Genomic DNA, 22,737 nt, shown 5'->3' on the forward strand with positions numbered 1-22,737 from the left:
CACCGGTTGCGATGCGCAATTTAGGTCTGGGACGTCGTCTCGAAGACATGGTTAGGTCGGAATACCACCGCGACGTGTCACAGCTCTAAGAGTACTACATTTATATCAAAAAACAGTCCCACGTAAAACGACTCGGATTATACGTCCTATCGCTTCTATTGGAAATAGGCCAATCGCGCGGAACTGGCGGGCTTTTCGTGAATATTTTAAGGTTTGTGTACAGACGTCATGTATTTAGAAGGTCGACCGACAGCGAGAACAGACTATTAGGAGAAATTGCTCTCACCGAAGGATTCTGAGTTTGCAGAGGGAAGCGCGATAGGACGCCACGATGGACTGGCCACGGGGCCCCCCCGCCCGCGGACATTCCGCTTCTATATATAAGCGAACTATTCGTGTACAGTATCGCGCCTGCGCAATATGACTTCCGCATGCGCTCGCGCGCACGACGGTCAGGCGTCGACTGAGCGCCAACGAAACGAGCGCGCGTCCAGCGATAAGCGCGCGTAGATAAATGCTCTCACCCGTCCTGGCGATCCTCCGCGCAGCATCCTGTTGGCCCATGCGACGATGCGCGCCATACTTCTACCATACTCGATATTTGCGGAATTTCTCCATTTCAATGTTGTGCTTTCGAGGCAAGGAGTTGCGCCGTACTGAATATTTCGGCGCGGTTATTGACGCTCGTACTAGCACCGATATCGATCGGTGGCTGTCTAGCGAGGTCACGTCCTTCGGCGCGCCTTTCAGACTCCTACTAGCCGACGCGGCGAAGACACTTATACGCTACTTCATGTAGGTACGTATTTGTAAAACGAGGTTTTGCGCATGTGCAATTGCTTTTGTTGTGGGGGTCGCTTAGATACCAAGTGGCATCATGCACATGTTTTGGGGCAGTTAATGAACAGCAGCAGATGAACTTAGCACTGCCTTAATGAAATTTTAATGTAAAAGTAAACTTACTTGAAGGTACGCCGCGTTCTGTTCGGCAGCGAGCCCCTCCGCTTGCAGCAACTTTCGTGACGCTCCAGCGGCACTTCTTTCCGCATACTGCAAGTCTCCATGCTGCAGATGTTGCATTCGTGAACTATTAGCTTTTGAATTTGAGGCACTGTATCCATCCGTCACAACCCGAGTAGAACTAGCCGACGAAACTTGTGCAGCGCTGTATTTGAGTTTGTTCGCCGAGTTTAGACTAGCGTTTATAGAAGCGGCATTAGCCAAACTAGGGAGCAAAGGATTCTCGCTGACAGGCGGAGGTGTGTCGGATTCAGGGAAGGTCACAAGCGGGCCGTCTTCAGAAAGCTCGCACATGTTTCCCATGTCTGTGATGTCACCCATGTCACTGAGATCCCGGATATCGGGCAAGCTGTTATCGCTAACTATATCTCCCTGATCCACTATGTTCTCCATGGAGCTTCTTAATCTGGAAAACGAAGATAATAGTTTCAAGAAATTGCTCACAGTTTATAAATAACTAACCTATTTATAAATTAGTGACTAATTACGCACACGAAAATGCACTAGAAACAAAATTTTAGACGGCCTCCCGAGAACAGGAGCGTTGCTATTGTTTGCCGGCGTGGAACTGCAAACACGAGAAGGGAAACATCGGGTGGGAATTGGCGGAGGGCCAAGGTCGCTCAGGTGAGCTAACTCCGACAGGCATGTGGCAAATACCATTAAGCCCCAATCTTCATTAGAAACTGTATATCTGTTATCTTAAAGGCCGACTAGACAAAAACATTGGCGCATGTATCTATATACACTCTGGTCTGACGCAAGTGTACCTAAAGCTGTTTCAAAATTAGCCGTTTTCTTGGACTCACCTGTTAAAGTTCATTGAAGCCGCTGTGTTGCTCAAGTTTTTCATCTCTGAGATGGAGCTCTTCAGCTCTGTGAGATCTGACTTCATGGAACTTGCTTTCATTTCGGAAGCTGTCCTGTGTTGATGTTGGAGTCTCTGGCTTGAGCCCTGCAGTCGTTGACTAGATGCAGCGCTGCTAGAGGTCGTGCTCGAAACCATCTACAACAAACACAACATTAAATATGATAACAACGTTACATTCTTATGCAGACGTAGTGCATCTAACGTAGTTGTATTTACTGATAGCGCACCGCTTGTAAACAAGAATATTAACCTCGAGAACACGGAAAATACCACGTTTTCAAGTAACTATTTACAAGAAAATAAAAAATGACTGTGGTCTGATAATACAGACGTCCTCCGAATTCGTTATCTAGACTACAACTGTGGGTTCAGTGCCAATGCTAGAGGAGTTTGTACGGAGCCGTCACGCGTCTTGGCGCACCAACGGCCGAGGAAAATAAGAGCCAGGGCTACGACAAAATAGAAATACGAAAATAACGCGGTCGTTTTCAATGTTTTGTTTCAATATTGCTTAACAATCGACAGTTGACGACTAACGATACCTACGCATTTGAGCGTCACGTGGCCTCTGTTCCTCTTGTATGCCTTCTGAATACTATTGTGTTAGCTGTCTATCACTGTGATCTCTCCTTACAATTAAACTTCTTGACAACCCAAGCACACCCGTGCTCGACGCGCACAATAGAAACAATGCGTATTAACTAATTTGTTACCTGCAAAAAATATGGCCAAGCATATTTTGGCATCGGGAGTCGTAATTGAGAGGTATATGGAATGAATCAGCTTGTGTGGGCGAGATGCAACAAATGGTAACTTTATCTCCGAGGGGCCTTGAACCCCGACTAAATCTCGGCGGAATCCAAATGTTTGCTGATACGACTTTTAGATGGCTTATAGTGTGGGCCCATCGTATTACTCACTTAGTAAGGAAACGTGTGATTTTTATCAAGCCATAAATTTTGTTAAAAATTAGGATTTAGCGCCCATTCAATGGAGCATATCACGAGTATCACGACAAGATAAGTCGTAATTATTAACATTACTTTACATTGACTAAAAATAAGTACGTGTTAAACTCAAAGACGAAGCTCTTTATTGTCTAAGTAACACAATTTGATGGGTGTAAGAAAATAGAGAAATAAGGTCGTCATAAACAAAAGAACAAAGGGAGGGTTGTTATTACAGTAAATAAAGGTCATCCAGCGCATAAAAAGGGTTAATATTTCAATTTAATAGCATAATTATGCAGAACAACGTAAAATCATTGAAATATCTAGTGAATGGAATGTGCTTCTAAATATTTAGATTATCAAACGAAGTTCTGAAGTGAAGTACGATTACTATTATAAAAGTCGTTGCATTCGAAGATATATATAGAATTTACCAGGCAGTACCCAGTACCTGCTATTGTTAATTAATTAATTATAATTAGGTAATTAATATTGTCCTTTTCTGCTTCAAACACAGGAATCCTAGGTCAGGCATTTATGAACGACTTTTCTCTAGTAAAAATTCTTAGTCTTTAAGAGCAAGCACTGTACGATACTTTTTCAATAAATTATTGTAGGATATTTGTATCCCACCAAAAACATAAATGTAAAAAAGGAGAGCCAAGTTCAATACAAAAATTATGCTTGGCTGTGGGGCTCGCCGCAAAAAGAATGGAGATCTAAATGAGTGCCACTGCCAAGTTCTATGCAAAATCCAAATATGTATTTATAGGAACAAAATAACATTATAAACAAGTATTAAACTCTATTTCCTTGCTTTATTGGATACCTATAACAATTGCTGTTATTTAAAAAAATGTGAGATCTTAAAGTAGGTTAGATTTGACTTGGCCAGTTTTCATTATATCAATCATTTTATATATATTGTAATTCTGATAAAACCTGGCCAAGCCAAATCTAACCTACTTTAAGATCTCACATTTTTTTAAATAACAGCAATTGTTATAGGTATCCAATAAAGCAAGGAAATAGAGTTTAATACTTGTTTATAATGTTATTTTGTTCCTATAAATACATATTTGGATTTTGCATAGAACTTGGCAGTGGCACTCATTTAGATCTCCATTCTTTTTGCGGCGAGCCCCACAGCCAAGCATAATTTTTGTATTGAACTTGGCTCTCCTTTTTTACATTTATGTTTTTGGTGGGATATCAATACTTTTTGTAAAGAAAACAAGGCAGGTATTGAGATTTAATGTTTTTTCTTGTGTTTCCGCTGTATGGTTTTTACTTCTGTTCTTTGTATAATTATGTGGTACCGCGCGCCGCCGACGACACACCGTTGGCCGGTTGTTTAGAGCGTATTAAAAGTTTTTTGTATGGGGACACCACTTATTTTTTGACTAAACTTTATTTTAATATAGCAAATATAATAATACATATATTGGGGTAGTTTCAAATATCTGCTTGTAACGGTTCCAACGCTACAATAAAAAAATATTTTTTTGTATGGGGACCCCCCCTATTTTTTAACTTTTTTTTATTTTTAGATTTTTTCCTACGCTTACACACAATAACCGAGCTGGATTCCAAATTTCATCCTTCTAGGTCATCTGGAAGTAGGTTAGGTTTAGGTACTTATATCAGTCCCAATAAAAAATGTTTTTTTTGTATGGGGACCCCCCCTATTTTTAAACTTTATTTTATTTTTAGATTTTTTCCTACGGTTACACGCAATAACCGAGCTGGATTCCAAATTTCATCCTTCTAGGTCATCTGGAAGTATGTTAGGTTTAGGTACTTATATGTCAGTCCCAATAAAAAGTGGTTTTTTTGTATGGGGACCCCCCCTATTTTTTAACTTTATTTTATTTTTAGATTTTTTCCTACGGTTACACACAATAACCAAGCTGGATTCCAAATTTCATCCTTCTAGGTCATCTGGAAGTAGGTTAGGTTTAGGTACTATAAGTCATAAGTCAGTCTTAAAATTTACGACTTTTTGACCTTCATACCTTTATAACCGTTTGAGCTAGCTTCATGAAATTTGGGCTTCTAGATATCCTTATGGATATAATTAAACACACGTAGTTTTATGTGTTTACGTCAAAGATGTTTTGAGTTATAGAAGGGTCAAAAGTGGCACCAAGTGGTTCGTGTAATATTACACTCGGCGCTGGCTAGCCAGTTCCTTTGCTTGAACTTGGCTTGACACGCTGCCGCGTGTCTAGATTAGCTTGTAGCAAGATCTTGGATTAAGAAAATTTAGGTAGTACAACAATCAAGAACAATTTTTAGATACAATAATTTCAATATTGCGCTAACATCTGGCATTTTGAATGCTATTATTGCTTATCAACGGTTGCAGCTAGAAGGAAATATGATTGAGCACTAAATCCGACAAAATACGACTTTAAGATCGTCGCGAAAAGGGAAACCCAAAGAAAAGTTACAAGAATAAATAAAAAAAAAAAAGATAAACGAAGTGTCTTCAGAACTTGCAATGAGAAGAAAAACTGAAAGGAACTGGCACGACAGCGGCAAGAGATTTTTGTTTTCAATTAATTTTGTATCAAGCAGAAACGTCTGCAAACGATGCTATCAACTTATCAAGTATCATGCTTAGAAATAAATCAATAAGCTTAGACTTGCGAGTTCGAGCCTCGCCCGAAACAGTGAATTTTTCCACATTAATTAATTCCTAAAATTTTCTATTACTTTTGAATATAATCGAATATTATTTTAGGAGAGCTTATGTATTGTAATATATCTGCCGGAGTGTCAGCGCCACGGTATTACCAAATGTGCCCTACGTTACGCCATGTCTGCCACTGGCTCGCCGCCAAACGCAGACACCATGTCTTGCTGCGCCCATAAGTCGGTGGCATTAATTACTAGAGGTATCACAGACACGGCTTTTATGTTTTATTTATGCGTGCTAAACACATGTTGGACTATATCATTACATTCGGTTTGCACGTCACGAATTTTAATTAAATTTAATGACAATACCGCCGTAGCCGAACACGTTACGATATGGTTGCCAACGCCTCGTTTAGATCAAAGCTCCGAATGATCTGTTTTGTTTGGTAATTTAGCTTGTGTGACTCAGTATCAGTATATCATTCATAATTTCTGTCAAACGGAATCAGTAGTGTTTGCCTTGAATTTTGCGATATTTCACACGCTCGGAGCAAGCTGTGAACAAACACATCTTAACCTAATTATCTGTAGATTATTGTAATGACAGATATATATTCCGCCAGGTTATGTAAGTACATTAGCTCATTTGTAAAGGCAACCATTAAGACTTCGCATCGCGTCGTCTAAATTACTAGGACCCATATAGCGCTCTGTGATTTACTCTTAAGACAAAGACGAGCTAATTTCGTTCAGCTGCAAATGATATGCATTCCGGTGACCTCGTCTCGATGCTCCCACAATAGGCACATCAGCCGACGGCGCAAGCATTATTTTATTTTAAATTTTACCGCAAACACGGCTGGTCGAATTGAAAATAAACCGGCCATTTTATGAACCGACCGAGGCCGGTGTCGAAATAACCATCTGCCTATTTATAGTTATGGGATATGAATGATCAAGAGTTTATCATATTGTTTATAGTACGGAAACATTAAACTTTAATTAAATATTAACTACTGCTTCTTAGAAGCGTTCAAGGATGTTCTATTTTGGAAGAAACGTTTTCTTTTTCGTTTCTATGCCGTGCCCTCACATTAAGATTGAGAAAGTGTTGTAGGTACCCCTTCATCTTGACCTTAACATTGTTGGTCCATTGCGTTGGATTTCCTCTCCTAGACTTGGTAACATTGCTTCCCACCAGAATTCTCATCACGCCAAAGGAGTAAGCATAAGCAAGCTAAATGGGCTGTCTAATGCTAGAGTTTGCCATGAACTAAAATTACCTATTCACAATTGTCTACCCAACTGGTATTATTGATTAAGGGCTATTGTAACTAACAACCGGCATCTCTAGTTTCCATTATCTTGTCAGAACATAGGACCCCATTAACCCATTATGCACATATAAAGGAGTGCCTACACGTGTTTACTGTGATACGGTTCTTGACCAGGCACTTTGCCTACTTATCTCTCTAATCTGAAGTTATTTGATGCTTTATTGTGTCGTCTAGAGAATAAAACAATAAACTATCACTAGAGTCTGGCTAGCCAAAAATTGTTGACAGATATTTCGTTGTTGTATCACCAATTGTCTATGATTTGAAAAAAAGCTAAAAGTCAGTTGTCGATTTATGTCATTCATTCAAATTGTTTGCGGTTTTTATGGGGTTTATTTTAAATAATATTAATAATTTCTATGCTGAGTGAGGTTCACAAACTATTATTTAAGCTCGTAAATAATTACGACAATGTGCGAAGTCGACGTGTAGCGTTGTATAATGAAAAAGTGCAATGTTTACAACTTCTAACCAAATGTAAACAAAATACGAGGTTGGTGCTCTATAAATATTTTGATACTTTAAGTACTAGTTCTAACATTTGCCGATTACTTTGATTAAGTACGTGAATTTATTAATGCCTGAATCTCATAAATAGGACAAGTGTATAAAGAAACGGATAAATTAAAAGTTCTGAAAAATATCTATAAAATCTAAATATTGGAACGTAAACATGTGTGTTTGTCGTTGACTGTACTTTAAATAGTGGTAGAAATTATGTGAGCTGACTTTGAGTGCACTTAAACGTTTATTTAGCTTATTTCCTTAGGTACCTTATTTGTGCACAGAATATCAAAGATATTGTCTAGTATCAAAACTATAATTCCTACTACACAAAGTGTGACCAGCCCAAGATTTTTTGAATTTCCCGCCAATAATTTAGGTAAAATTTCAGTAGCCAGACTCTATCAGCCAAGTCGCACGTGAATAGCAAACTGATAACACTGTGCTAAAAATTCCATGTTTATATGCAAATATCTAAACAAAATATTTAAAATTTAATAAAAATAAATGATTTTTTGACAAAAATCTGTCATTGTCTTAGGAATAAAAGGGTGGGAAGGCCCTAAACGCTGGTGGCCTAGCGGTAAGAGCGTGCGACTTGCAATCCGGAGGTCGCGGGTTCAAACCCCGGCTCGTACCAATGAGTTTTTCGGAACTTATGTACGAAATATCATTTCATATTTACCAGTTGCTTTTCGGTGAAAGAAAACATCGTGAGGAAACCTGCATACATCTGCGACGAAATTCAAAGGTGTATGTGAAGACCCCAATCCGCATTGGGCTAGCGTGGGGACTATAGCCCAAGCCCTCTCGCGCTCGAGAGGAGGCCTGTGCCCAGCAGTGGGACGTATATAGGCTGAATTATTATTATATTATTATTAATAAATACAAATAAAATAGTAAATACCTGTTGCGTGGAAGAACTAGTGACTTGCGTGTTTAGAGCCTGCTCCCGGCGGGAGAAGCTGCTCTTCTTCAAATTCTCCATCACGGATGCCAGTTCCTTGGCGCTTCCGTTGTGCTTCAAACTGCTGCTTCCATCGAGGGAGAAATCTGGGATCTGGAAATGACAGAGAATGATGTTTAGGTTCATTGGTTCGTCTACTTCCTCCATCCCAGGCACTTTTTGGCATGCCAGTGACACAGTTTTTTTTGGCATTAATACATAATCATTTTAGATATATAATTTCAATGGCCTTCTAGCCTAGTTGGTAGTGACCCTGCCTATGAAGAAGGAGTTAAGGTTAGAATCCTGGGTAAGGGCATTTATATGTGTGTGATTATCACAAATATTTGTTCCTGAGTTATGGATGTTTTCTATGTATATAAATATTTATATATAACTATATATTTTATATTGTCGTCTAGTATCCCCAATATAAGCCTTACTGAGCTTACTGTGTGATTAGGTAGGTAGATCTGTGTAAAATGATCCTATAAGTAGGTACTTAATATTTATTTATTTAGCACCAAGGTATGTATTAGAGAAGGAAAAAATTAACCTGCATATTCATCCATAAAATACATCTCGTAATTGTTCACTTCAAATTACAGAAAAGTATTACATTAGCATTTATCTCTGATAATAATTGCCAATGATTATTATTACCGTCAATACGGTCGTTATGTAAGTTCCTACGATTACAGATAATAATTTGCAAGTGCATGTAAATATTACGAGTAGGTACGATCGAGTCGATAACAGACGTTGAAGACCAATAGCGGCAAGCAATTCTACTATCTTTATCATACTAACAATTACAAAACGAATAGAACCGATATTCATTTACATATGTATTTGTACCGATCTGTTAGATTTGGTTGGAATTATTTTTGAAAAGTAGTGTGTTAAAAAAATATTTAAATAAACTACTTGAACAGTGCAAAAGTTATTACATATTTACATACCTATTATCCACTTAACTAAGTACCCTTGAAATACTACAAAAGATATACGAAACCGTTAACATATGGTAGCGTAGCACAGAACGGAAAATGCATAAATGACAATACACAACTGAATAAGCAGAAATTCTACTTCACCCATACTCGCAATTGTATGATAAACGATGCACTAACGATCTACGCAGATTTCTTTGAACAACGCACTAAGATTGATGGACATATAAACCTTTATTGTTATCACTAGTGTTCTGGGAAATATGGAATTAATATCGAATTTAGCGCGAGGACAGTAATTGCACTTATTGACTCTTTGAGTGGGGTCAAAGGAACTATCGATGAGTAGGATGAGTCATTGGGATAGTTGTTGGCGGTATCGGGAATCTGCTCACGGTTTACTGTCGATCGCTTGATGCGAATACCAATGAGACGGACTGTTGATCGACGCTCTATCGATTCAATAGATTACTTGTATCGATATGTCATCGTCACAATAACAAGAAATTTATGAGCTGCTGCGTCTTTTTAACGTGCACAGTGTAGGTTAGGTATCTCTTTGTGAAAAAGTGCTGTAACGACTTTTATTATTGACAGAGTTTGTAAAACAAGTGCGAGTCGGACTCGCCCACCGAGGATTCCGTACTTTTACGTATTTGATGTTATAGCGGCAACAGAAATACATCATCTGTGAAAATTTCAATACCGTTTCACGAGATATAGTCTGGTGACAGATTGACGAACGTCGAACAGTGGAGTCTTAGTAATAGGGTCCCGTTTATACCCTTTGGGTACGGAACCCTAATAAAAATGAGAGGAGTTGGGGTTTGAATAGAATTGAGACATCGGGGAAATAAAAACACGAGTTTTCTACTCCTAAAGCGTCTTGATTCATTTGGGTTGCACAACGCGTTTTACTCGTATTTTTCCTTTCCACACCGTGAGATTCTCGCGCCTATGACACGAATTGTGAAGTCTCATAACAGCCAGGGTGACTCATGTAGCCAAGCATTCGATTACGAAATGCTCACGATTCTCTATCGTCAATCTATCAGATACACTTGACTTAACTTACGGTTCATTTTGGAACGCCCACGATCAGTTACATACATTGACAATGTAGTTTGAAAACTTGTTCATATGTAAAGGATAGATGGTATCGATTGTTTAAGGATTTTTGTGGGATGATTGGTCTGCATGACGTCGGGTGACGTGGATAATGCTGATGTCATGGCCACGCCGGCCGGCGTCTGCGGCGTCACAACACAGGCATTTAGAAACTACCAATCAAAACGTGTCTAACAAAAACGGTCAATCACTAGTGAAGATTATTGAAACTTTTTACATTTCGGTAATTTAGCGATTAACCGGACGTTCTCATCTTATCAGATGATAATCTATCGATTCCATATATTAAAGCAAAAAGCGTAGCAAAGTTTATATCCTGGATTACATATTATGCGTCATTAGAACGGTTCATCAGAAATTTTTCGCAAGAACTTTTTGCAGACATTCCTTCACATTGTACATCCGAGTATTCTGTTGGTCTATCAACGTTATTACGCTCGCAGTTCATTGATAAGTAGGTATCTTACAATACAATGCTATCTTTAACACTCCCAAGCGATGAGCACGAAAAAAAAAACTCCAGTGACATAATAGGTCGATCCTCTGAATCATCATTTTGCAGAAACGTCGTCACAATCCAAGCGAACTGTATCACTGTTGTGATTATGTTGTATTACGTCAGTGAATTAAGTGCTGGTGCAATGCATGCGTCACAGGACGTAGTTTTACTAAGGTACACTGAGATAATACGCTCGGTTTCATTCATGTCGATAACGATAACGTATAAACACTTAAATTGGGCTGTTAATATATCAGCTTAATTGATGAATGTGTATGTTTGGAACAACATAATATCGGGAATGGTATCCAGGGAAGCATAAACTAAATCGTTTTCTGCCAGGAATTATAATTTTTGGGTTATGGGAGAGTAAATAAATCAATTCTTGAGATTAAAAGTTAGGTACGATACGTACGCTGACTGCAATTAGGTGCGTAGTCTTTCCTCTAGTCTATACTACGTTCTATGCATCTCGGCACTTACACGTGTGATGATGAATGCAATGATTAACATAGTTAGGCTACATTTTATGCATAAGTTACGTAGAATTACGGTCGATTCGTCTACGTGAACCGCTACTTCATGTGTGAATCATTGCTGCGTTGACGTATCCATAGTTACATATACATTCAACCAATGCTTATTGGAAAGTCATATGGGAAGGTCCTGATTAAATTTATTCAGTTCGACTTATTAAGGTTACGTAATAATTTTGGTTTGAATAACAGGGTAATAAGCGGGGTGATCTGATAGATAAGAAATTATCAAGACCTGAACATCAGTAGGACTCTAGGACTCTCTCAAAAGCTCGCTTATTTCTGCTGACACACACACAGAGAGAGAGAGAGGGAGAGATAAATAAATGAGGAAATGGTACTACTTATGTACCTACTCGTACATCGTACACATTCTTTGCAGAAATTGCAGACTAACTTGCTGTAAATGTTTAGGTAATGCATTTACATACACGCCAAAAAGGTGTGGTTTAGTTAGGGAAAGAGGAAAATAAACATGGATTTGAACAACCAAATAACATGTCCAGGAATTATATTTTTGAAGTATGACCATTACATAAAAAGGACAACGATTCTGCTACGGTTTGAACAATCATTCAGCTCACGTCCATGTGAGCTAGCCATGGGAAATGTGTCGTTGAACGCTTTCACGACTCATCGCCATTTCGCGAAAGAATACGTCGCCTTCCAATGGAATTCGGACCTTATGCGCTACGCGTTTTGTGTGTTATTAGTTCGTGTATAGTATTACATATGTATCAGCGAACATTATGCACTGTTCGTTCTATGTGCCAGATGCACCGAAGTCCGTTGCATGCGCGATCAAGGGACATTGTTAGTGAAGGTCAGTTCTGCATGCACAATCGCTCCATGCGTGATGAAACGACAAAGATAAATTAATTTTATTACATAACACCAACGCAAAGTTTATAATGGATAGTAAATATTAATGATCAGCGGTCATTGTAAACCTCCTAATGATCACTAAACTTACATAAATGGCCCAGATAAATTGTAGATCAAACGTGAGTAGTTAATTACATATGAATATCTAGGTATACAAGGTGGATTTGCTACATTAATATCCATTTACATAAGCCGGCGGATTAAGTAATGATATGCCTTACAGTGGAACCGGTAACCGATCAGACATTACACTACGCTAAGTAAATCCAGGGTGTTGTGTAAAATATCACTATTTACCATCAATCTATGGTTGTCAGACATAGATTTCAGGTTAGTTTAGCTGTTAGGCAATTTAGACCTAGTTCATAAATCGTTTAACTGTGTTAGTTCATCACGCACGATTTACGCTGATTTATTATAGTTCTTAAAATATGTTGAATTATTAGAATGTTGGTACATTAATTATTATGTCAATTACGTGTATTAAGTAATTTAATACGTGTGCTAATAAATTTGTTTAGGTATAAGTTTTTTCTCCGCAAAAGTTAACTTCTTCAATACTACAGTGAAAACAGTGAACACACACAGTGAAGTACATTTTAATTGATAAAAAATCATACATTTGACCTAATATTCATTATTTTTGCTTAAATAAGGTTCTAATCAAAGTGGTTACCGGCTCCCCGCTATGGTTCAAGTTCAGTATTATAGGACAGTATAATGGTTTACCTTAATTGCGGTTAGCCAACACCTTTAAAACTTTTATCACTGTATTAGTCCATCAACACAAATATCCGCATATTTTGCGTGGTGTCTTATCTTGTGTATGCACTGGTCAGTTATCGTGGTCACGTTCGAGCTCCGCGTGCGTATCGGATGCTGCTCTGGGGCGACGCGTGTCCCCGGCGCGGAGTTCGCGGTGCGACTGCCGGTGCCGGTTTGTATTCTTACACAAATCCGAACCCGCAAACTTCAAACCACAATGCTAGCTAATTAGAATGGCGAACGCGCCGGGTGGCGAGGTTCCGCCCACGGTTCTCTGTATCCGCTTCACGGTCTTATCATTCAACGAATTCAACAGTTTCCACGCGTAACCCTAAACATGAATCGCATTGCAACTCTAGGTAACTTGCTTAATTATCCGTAAGTCTTAATTCCGCTCCATCTCATTGGAATTAGAAATGCGTTCCTATGTTATTCGTGATATGTGTCAACGAGCTAGTTTTATCGTCGTGGGAGTGATGAACTCCAGACCTTATCAGTCAAGGCAGTTGCGGTGTTAAAGGGTATAAAAACTAACAGCTTTCCAGAAATTGATATTTAATGTCCTAAGATTTGCAAGAATTCAAATGATAAACCAAAGAATTTTAATTTCAGGTCCCCATCAGAATAATAACTTTCGGCTATTGAACCACGGATAAAAACAGCAAATCATTTTTATCAGATGATACACTCAAGGGCCGTAAAGAAAACATAACTAACTGAACATCCTGAAACACTCACAGCAGCATCGGTTTACATTCGCACACGTGGACGAGAGATTAATACACGCCACTAACACGCCCCTGCTGAAACACTATACTAAGTGAATGACAAAAAAAGTTCTAAAGGACGAGATCTTCGGCTTCTGTCGCGAAGCAACAAGTCGATGACCTTTCAATGTCAGCGTGAATCGTACGAATCATCGCTATTGATGATTAACGGATATTAACAATCTCGATGTTTAACCACCAGTTAGAGCGATAAAATTGAGATGTCATTAGAATTGCTTTGAACGATAGTCGATCGTCGTCTGGCCGTACTGTCCTAATTACACTTCCGAGCGAGATGAACAAAGAAATTCTTTGTCCGGGTTGCGAATTTAAAATTCAGTAATAGACCAATCTGCCGGGTTAAACAAATGAAACCTTTGACTTGCGCAAGTAGAAAATTTGATTCAAATCGCAGACTTGAAGAGAAGACGATTATAATGGCGGTTAATGGAATAATAACAAGGTTGAGTAGACATAGCCATATTGGGACTTAAGTGTTTTCGTTGGAGGATAAATTCCGATGTTATATGCCATATTGTAGATACCTGATTGAAGCATAGACTCTTACACCCACGCCGGACTATAGTTACATATCCATACGTACACAGTTGTACACCTTTGCTTCTTCATGGACAAATATTCCACGTGATTGAACAAATGCGTTGTAACTTATATTATAGCTATAACTTGCTTTAGTACCTAAGTTCCCACAGCTTGTTTATAAGAGACAATTGACCTAAAAAGCTTATGAATAATAAACCAAAGACTAATGAGAATTGATGTTAATAATACCTATTTTAATATTAATCGAACAAACCGTATGGAAATGTGGTAAATAAACTGGTTGTGTTGAGATGAGTCACTTCGCTCAATCGGCCATAGTCACACTTTAAGAAATATGAAGCTACTTGCCGTAAGTTAAGTTTAGGGGCACGATTCGACATTGTTCTCGACAGCTAGTAAACCATGAAATTAGTGATAATGACCCCTTCAAGCGCATGACATAAAAAAATGTCTGAATCCCCATGTCACACGTCGTCATTAGAGCGAGTCAATTTGGCCTCTTGATTTGTCATTAACTCCTTGATGTTTGTAATGTATAGCGAATGTAATTAGTCGCGAGTCCGCTGTAAGTGAAATGTTGGTAAATAAGTGAGTAAGCGCCCTTATTCATCTGGGGTTATCTTGCGGTGTGGTATAACCGCTGTTTCAATACCAACGGTGACTAAAAGTGCAAATTGATGCATTTGTAAACATTCAGAGCAAATTGAACACATGTTCATTTTAATGGACCCATTTTGTTGCATTCCCATAAAATAAAACTACTAATATTTTAATAAATAAATATGTGCAGACACTGTTCAGAGATTAGCAGACTAAAGATTTAATGGCATAATCATCAACTAGATTACCTACTATAGGTACTCAACATAGCTAGTTGAACAAGGATGCACAACCTACATAAAAATAGGATACCAACGAAGTAGTAATAAATAATAATGAATAGTGACGGTAAAAGTTTGAAAACTTTGAACAGTCATGTATTTATTTCTTCATGTAAATTTTTAATAAAATTTGACTAAAAAGACGAAGTTTCGCATCGGTTGCATGCTAACGTTGCGTTAGGAACTTTTCTTAAGTTGACACACTACGATACCTACTATCATCAGAGCGAAGTCTATTTTACGAGTAGAAATATTTTCTAAACCCTATAACCCTATATCCAAAAAGCCCAAATGGTCCAATTTACCAGATAATGTCACACGACATTATCTGTCTCTTTTATAGTTGACCGACTCATTTTGATAGCATGACTTAATCAATGAAACAAAACAAACAAGAATAGCTGCATCGCGTGAGTCAGTGCAGGTTTTGTGCGGTTCTGCGAAGGCATCTACGGTTTCTTCGAGATGTGACTAAACCAACTGAGTAGCTCCATTCATAAAACTATATTGCGGTCGAAAGAAGAATGCCCTAAGTTGATTCAAATGTTACTCATCCGTACTACGTTCCTTATCGAAACATGTGGTACAACAGTAACGTTTACCAAAAAGTATTTTTAGAAAAATTGTGTCATCATTGTCATCAATTGTTGATATGACATCAAAATTAGTGCGATTATGAGAATTATGAATTGGAAATTTGATAACGGAATTTGTAAACAGGCTTGCAGTAATACTGTTAAGGAAAGGAAGGAATCAGTTTAAAAGCGAAATATTTGATATATATGTATAAAATGTCGAAAAGTATGGTCAGGGTTCGATAACCATGAAAACCTTTTAGATGAAATGTTAAAATCGTAGATACAAGAACGGTCTAATTCATAGGCTTGGCACCAAACGCCACCTAACAATTTAATGTAAGTAGGTTTAGTCAAGAATTATTTGATACCTGAATTATGTCGCCAAGCTTAGTTTTTACTAAAATATATATTATTTATTTTGCTATCATAACATTGTCTGTTTATTGTGACAAACATATTAAATATTTCTTTTATGATTTTTAAAATTTCGATGAATATATGCGTAATTCTAAATACATATTTATCTATCAAATTATTACTTGCTATTACAATTGTTATGGTAAGCTTAATCAATTAGTGTCGATCTGCTGATGTACCTAATAAAAATGATTAGCCATCGTAAATATACGAGTATGGTTTATCCCGGTATCATAGTGATGGGTTCTTTTCTTTAACTTCTTTGCGTGTGTGTGTGTGTGAGTGTGTGTTTTTATATATTTTGTATGTAACGATTGTTATCGATATATTATATTAATAAATGCATATCCTTCGTTTCTTCGTTTTATATAGTTACATACTTAATGGGTTATATTTCTGTCATTGTTGTAGGCACTAGGCAGTAGAACGGTCCTACCAAGTGTATCTATATTATATTGTATTCATAATTTCCTATAACATCGACGCTGATTCAAAATTCATTTAGATAATTATTAGAAACCCTCGGAGTTAGATCATCGACGTTAATACAGGTTTTAGTAATGCTTATAAATTTTCCTTAGGTAGGTATAAGGGTATCGGCTATGCTAATCAAATGGATTTAGCTCTAATTACCTTTTTGGCATTTGAGTTAAGTGCTTGAATATGACTACATCTATGTTTATGATCGCAAATAGTCTTCCTGGAATGATCGTGATATTATATTGATGTTATTGTTACTATGTTTAATGTATAACTTCTGAGAAACAACTTTTTGCTATCAGTAATTACTTTTTATTAGTTTTCTATGTCAGTTATGATTGTTTAATTGTTAATAGGTGGTTGATGTGAGTCATCCTTCATTCACGTGGCCTCTTATCATAACACATGCAAGTGTTACGGCACACACATACACACACACATCACACAGGGTACCTGCGCGTGCGACGACGGAACAACTAACCATGACTATGACTCACCTGTACATCCTGTTCTACCTTCGCAGCACTTTCACGATTAGCATGCATTTATTTATGTTTTTTATCGATCGAGCACAAATTACAGAGCTATCGAGTCTAGACTATATACACTATTTTTCTCTCTGATTCATTCAATCTTATTTAGAGGCTCGAGTTCTTTTTTATTTGGAAGAGTTTTGCTTTTTTTATCCATACACCTATTGTGGATTAGTTACCAAGCAAACCCCAGGCTCCCAGAGCCGTTGCAAAAAAAGCCGACAATGAGAGGAAGTTGATTATTTAGATATTATTGAATCATTAATTGATTTGCATCTAGTTCTGCAAATAGATAGTATCTACTTAAAATTCCTCAATAAGGTCTTTCACACGAGTTAATTATTTCAATTGTCCTCATATCTTATCCAAATACTTATGAAATGTATATTTATTTACAATTAAAAGGCATACATTAACATTCCATTATTGTGAATTCCTTCAGATAACCTATCTTCTTTATAAAACTTTACAAAGTGACTCACAGACTCGATTTTCGGTATCGACCGAGCGAAATATTTCACATAAAAAACTTCGGATCGTCACGTAATGGTTGGTAACAGTATGTCGCAATTACTTGCGTATGTTATGAATAATATAAATGCTATTAAAATGCCACACGTTTAACAGGTACGTAGGAGTTGTTTTATTTATAATATAATATTTATGTTGTTAAAACTTTTGTGGGCTCTTTAACTTTAAAGATTATGACTTTCTGACCAGCCGGCCTAGCCAAGGTTACAATCGCTATCGCTTCGACAACGAAAACCATTATGTCTCTCTATCACACTTCCATATTAGTGCGACAGTGACAGTTGTGTTTCGATCGCTACGGAGCGTAAGCGATCGGCATCTTGGCTACGCGGCCTGATTGGAGTTAAAAGTGAACTTTAAGTACTAGCCTTTTTAAATAGATAGGTGAATGGGCTATTGGACTGAGCTAGGCTACTTTATCACAAAAATTGCCAACTGACAATTTAATAATTGCTTTATCAATAAATGATGTCAACTTAAACTTGCACCACTGCTGGACAATTAATCTCACAATTTATATAAACAGGCAGGTATAATTATACCTCGAGTAGGTTCAAAAAAATTATGAGTGGAATGTTCTAGTCGCAAGTTTTTTCGCTTTGATCCATCGTATCGTAGATAACAGACATGTGACGAGAGTACAAGCTACGTGTAGTTGCCATAAAAGTTAAATCCTCTAAAACATATTATCTACGAAATATCAGCAAATAAATTTTATCGTTGATTACGTGGAGTGGAGTCATAATACAAAATTAAGATGCGTTAGCATTAATAAATTGATATTTTTTTCGTTTACATATATATTATTCAATGTTACATCATCTTATAAATCGGCGTATTACATATTTGGAAACAGGTAAAACATAGCTAGCTGCATACGAGTACGAAAGCCATCATTTTAGTGCTCGGAATTTAGGGACTACAAAAGCAGAGGGCCTACCGCGAACCACGTTCGACGTGTTGTCTCTCTGTCGTCCTTGTAAATTCGTACGTTAGTGTGACAGGGAGGCAACATGTCGAACGTAGTTCGCGGTAGGCCCTCAGGTTGAATGGTAGCGTGTCGACTAGTGATAAAATATTGTTTCGTCCGTCCTCGGTCGGTAGAAACCCCATATCATATGCAATTATGCAGTGGCCTTAATTTGTCCAAAAGGGCTGTTGCTCGTCTGTTTACTTGTCTACTAAACACTGACTAAGCTCGGAAGGAAGCGCCGAATTATGCTCTGTTTGCATCCGCACATTGCATGGAGTAAGAACGGATGTGGCTTATGTGATGTGATATCAACTCGGTTCATTAGTATCTTATATGAATCACTGTTTTCATAGTATAATCGTATAATTATGAAATGTGGCATGATTGAGTGATTCTTACGATATAAATACATGAAGATAAAGTTAGAGGGGTGAGAAAAATATAGTTTATTTTGCTCGAGGAGAAAGAGAAATGGAAATGCCAAAATTGTTTAATTTTTATAAATGCTTTAGCATAGTCCTTTGCTCGCAGCAGTCGATATGGCATGTTTGGCAAGGTTTTTTTCGCGGGGGTTCAAACCGCTATCTCCGGATTTAATAGCTGCACACTTGATCGTTCGTCTGCTAGCTTTTCTCTAGATAAGTAAGAGGTTACATTTAATTTGGTACTGGTTTTCTCGGTGCGATGCGGTTTGTTAGCGTTGTGAATATTTTACCTGCAAGAGCGTTCAAAAACCTTGAACAAATTTACGCGCGCACATATAAATTCGATTTAATTCCAAGAAGTGATTGTACTCACACATCCAGCGCTCACAGAAACGCATGAACTTATTGGAGGAAAACCCGTATTTGCGAAACATACGCGTACCGTTCGGAATTCGCATTAGGAACAATAAACCGTGGAAAATCTACGATTTCATGGCGGCGAATTTAATGTTAAACGCTTTTTCTGTTGTTACCTTACATTTCTTTTTCATAAGTGTTCGTTTATCGCACAATGAAACGAGTTTATTATGGCAGTCAACGTCATTTATTTGGATTGTATCTCATTTCAGGATATTCGCTGTATTTTACACTGACATCCGAATGGAATTTGAAAGAAGTTCGAATGACTTCATGACCCAATACGCTAAGATTATTTAAAGAACCGAAGTCGCTATGCGAGTTATTAAAATTGGTACAATTTTATACAGACTTTAATGCTAACCTTTTATCCCAGCCAAAACAACTGCGTAGTTTATTTATTTATAACACGCACGCATATAATAAAGCACGAGTTAGTTGCATGTTATAACCTGAAAACTTAGTTTTCTTTCACAAAGTTTATAACTTTAAACGTATTTAGTGAATATTAAAAACTGAAAATGATTAATAATTACGTCAAACACGTGTTTTTAATAGAAAACATTATTATTTCTACATAAATAGGTAAGAAACTGAACATGAGGTTCTTTTGTGGCTGAAGGCTTGCGCCGTGTGTTTGCACACTGGCGAACATAAACAATATTATGTACACACGCTTTCCGAGTCTAGTTCGCGTACACTTGATACATACATACATGTTCAACAGTAACAAACATAATATGGAGTTGGATATTTTAAACTGATAGAGGATTTGGTTAAAGTTAGCAAACTTGGACAAACCTCGGTGTTTGTATTCTCGTCTGCTACGGGCTTTATATTCGAGACTGCTTGATTATGCCAAAAGTCTTATCTTATCTTAAGGTGATTTTGTTTTTTCGAACCAATGTACATTGAGAACTCGGAGGTGTCTCGCTAATTTTGTTGTAAATATTAGTTGTAATATTTTTATGTAAAAAATTTTATTTTTAAGTTTGACATACGATATTTTGGCACCTTCGGCCGCCAACTGTCAACATATATCCCAGACGCTTATCTATCTTTTCGTTTATCTTTGACATGTACAAAATGACTCAATCTTTGGTCAGGCCTATGGAACTCTCCGCGCGAGCTCGGATTTATACCTACGAATCTGCTCCCGTTCACGGTAGAAAAGCAAGCCAGTTGGTTGCCACGCGCGCTCACGTACGCACGTCACCGCGCGCCGCACTGTCAATTTTTACGATAGTTACAAGCTACGTAGTAGGTACCTGTACCTAACTACTATTGAATTTCTTTAATTAAACATGTAATGTTTATTATGTATGACAAATGTATAGTTTTAGATATCTATCTATTTGAAATAGGTAGCAATTGTAGCAAATTTTTAATTTATTTTGGTAAATGTTTATTTTAACGACAGTAAGTTAGCTTTACACCGGAAAATGCCTACTCATTTTTGCTCTGGTTAACTTATAATTAATTACCTGTATTCATTCATGGGGTTCCTATTATTTTTCTTTATTGTGTAACATTAAACTAATTCTTGCTGATGGGATTATTGCGCGGTTTATAAAACGTAAACACTGCGCTTACTGCAGGGACATATGACCTTTTAAAGTGACTATTTCGCAAACTCGTCATAATTGGAATATTAGGTATAATTTAAGATTTAGTTTTCCTTTTATTTCACTCCGCTGTTTAAGTAGGTATTTATTTATCATTTCTAAGCGTCAGCAACCCTAGCGTTGTGCCGGTGCGCGCGGTGCGGGGAGCGGAGCATTGAAGGTCACTCCATTGTATTTTTGTGTAGGTATCAAAACGGTAGGTATTTGCGTTTTGTTTGAGAGATAAGTATCTGTTCGTAAGAACTATTATATAATCTGTGCTTTGGTGACCACATTTTTCAAACAAAGCTAACGGTCTAGGTGACCGTGCTACCTAGCTGCATGGCTTCAATGAGGTTTATGAATTATATGACTAGCTCTACTTTCAGTACTGTGCTACGTCTAGCGCTTACATAAAGTATCCTTTATTATATCTTTATATTTAGTGCTTATTTTTAGTGATACTTTCTATGTAGGTATTTATTTACCCTAAATTATTCCTGCCGATAGTCGTATCGTGACTGAAAAATACCTAGTATTTGTGTGTATGTATGTAACCCTACCGTAAAATTTTTAACGTGTGTGAAATGACTCACAAGACTTTTTTTAAATTTGATCATATGTATTTACTTTATTTTATTCTGTATAGTGTGTGTGTCTTTTACTACTTAGTTTTAGTTATGCACCGACTACTCGCAAGATCATTTGAATGCTTATACGTACCTAAAATCATGCTCACACTCATAATACAATACGACTAACAACAATATTTACGAGCAAAACACTATTAAACTTTGGCATAAATAGTTATTAGTTAGTGGAAATAACGCTTAAATTTTTATTTATATCGCCGGCCATGTTGTCATTTTTACTACATGCTTTTGTCATTTGTTATTATACTCTACGAATATTACATGCACATGCAAATTATTATGAATTTTTATCGATGGTTCCTTAGTAACTTCTTACCACTCTTAGGCCCACTTGCACCATTCCAATAACCCGGGCTTAGTCGGTTAAACTGTTAACACAATGTCAAATTGTACTGGTAACCATGGTAACTCCATGGTTTAACCGGTTAACCCCGGGTTAGCGAATGGTGCAACTGGCCATTATAGACCGACTGCTTAAATAAGGGTAGCGCCACACTTAAATAGTCGTCCCTCCCCGTCGCCCCCGTACCGCGCAGGCGAGGACTTATTTAAGCAGTCGGTCTATAGCTTGAGTTTTACAATTTATTTATTATTAATACTCAAGCTAATTCACTACCTACTATTGAGCTGATTTGTATTAAATATTCATAAATAGAATAAAATATTAATCCAAGTGTGTAATTGTACTAATATCTTCATAAAGCTCAGTCTAAATAATGTTTAATTGTTAAAGTTCACCTTAATGATTACCCACCACCTATTAATGCAAGTTCAACATACCCATCGTGCAATTTTTGAAGACTTTTCGGGCGCAAGCAACGACTCTTCTGAACGTACCTGAAATTAAACAATAAAATAAATAAGTAGGTATAATCGA

The 22,737-nt window shown here is 37.4% G+C and overlaps 1 protein-coding gene and 1 long non-coding RNA gene across 6 annotated transcripts in view; one reads left to right on the forward strand and one right to left on the reverse strand.

Annotated features, from left to right (window-relative positions):
• The window catches only part of LOC134665344 (uncharacterized), a 444,966-nt gene that overhangs the window by 159,066 nt on the left and 263,163 nt on the right, over positions 1–22,737 (forward strand). The window lies entirely within an intron of this gene.
• Positions 1–22,737, reverse strand: part of LOC134665300 (NAD(+) hydrolase sarm1) — a 92,802-nt gene that overhangs the window by 10,558 nt on the left and 59,507 nt on the right. For 3 of the 5 annotated variants that reach the window (XM_063522205.1, XM_063522206.1, XM_063522208.1), the window contains 4 exons: positions 22,641–22,697; positions 8,233–8,385; positions 1,830–2,026; positions 964–1,426 (listed from right to left, as the gene is read on the reverse strand). In XM_063522205.1, the coding sequence (XP_063378275.1) occupies positions 964–1,426; positions 1,830–2,026; positions 8,233–8,385; positions 22,641–22,697 (870 nt within the window). The remainder of the gene's footprint in view (positions 1–963; positions 1,427–1,829; positions 2,027–8,232; positions 8,386–22,640; positions 22,698–22,737) is intronic. The other 2 variants (XM_063522207.1, XM_063522209.1) reach the window with 1 other exon arrangement.

Source organism: Cydia fagiglandana, chromosome 6 (genome assembly GCF_963556715.1).
Source record: "Cydia fagiglandana chromosome 6, ilCydFagi1.1, whole genome shotgun sequence".
Lineage (NCBI taxonomy): Eukaryota > Metazoa > Arthropoda > Insecta > Lepidoptera > Tortricidae > Cydia > Cydia fagiglandana.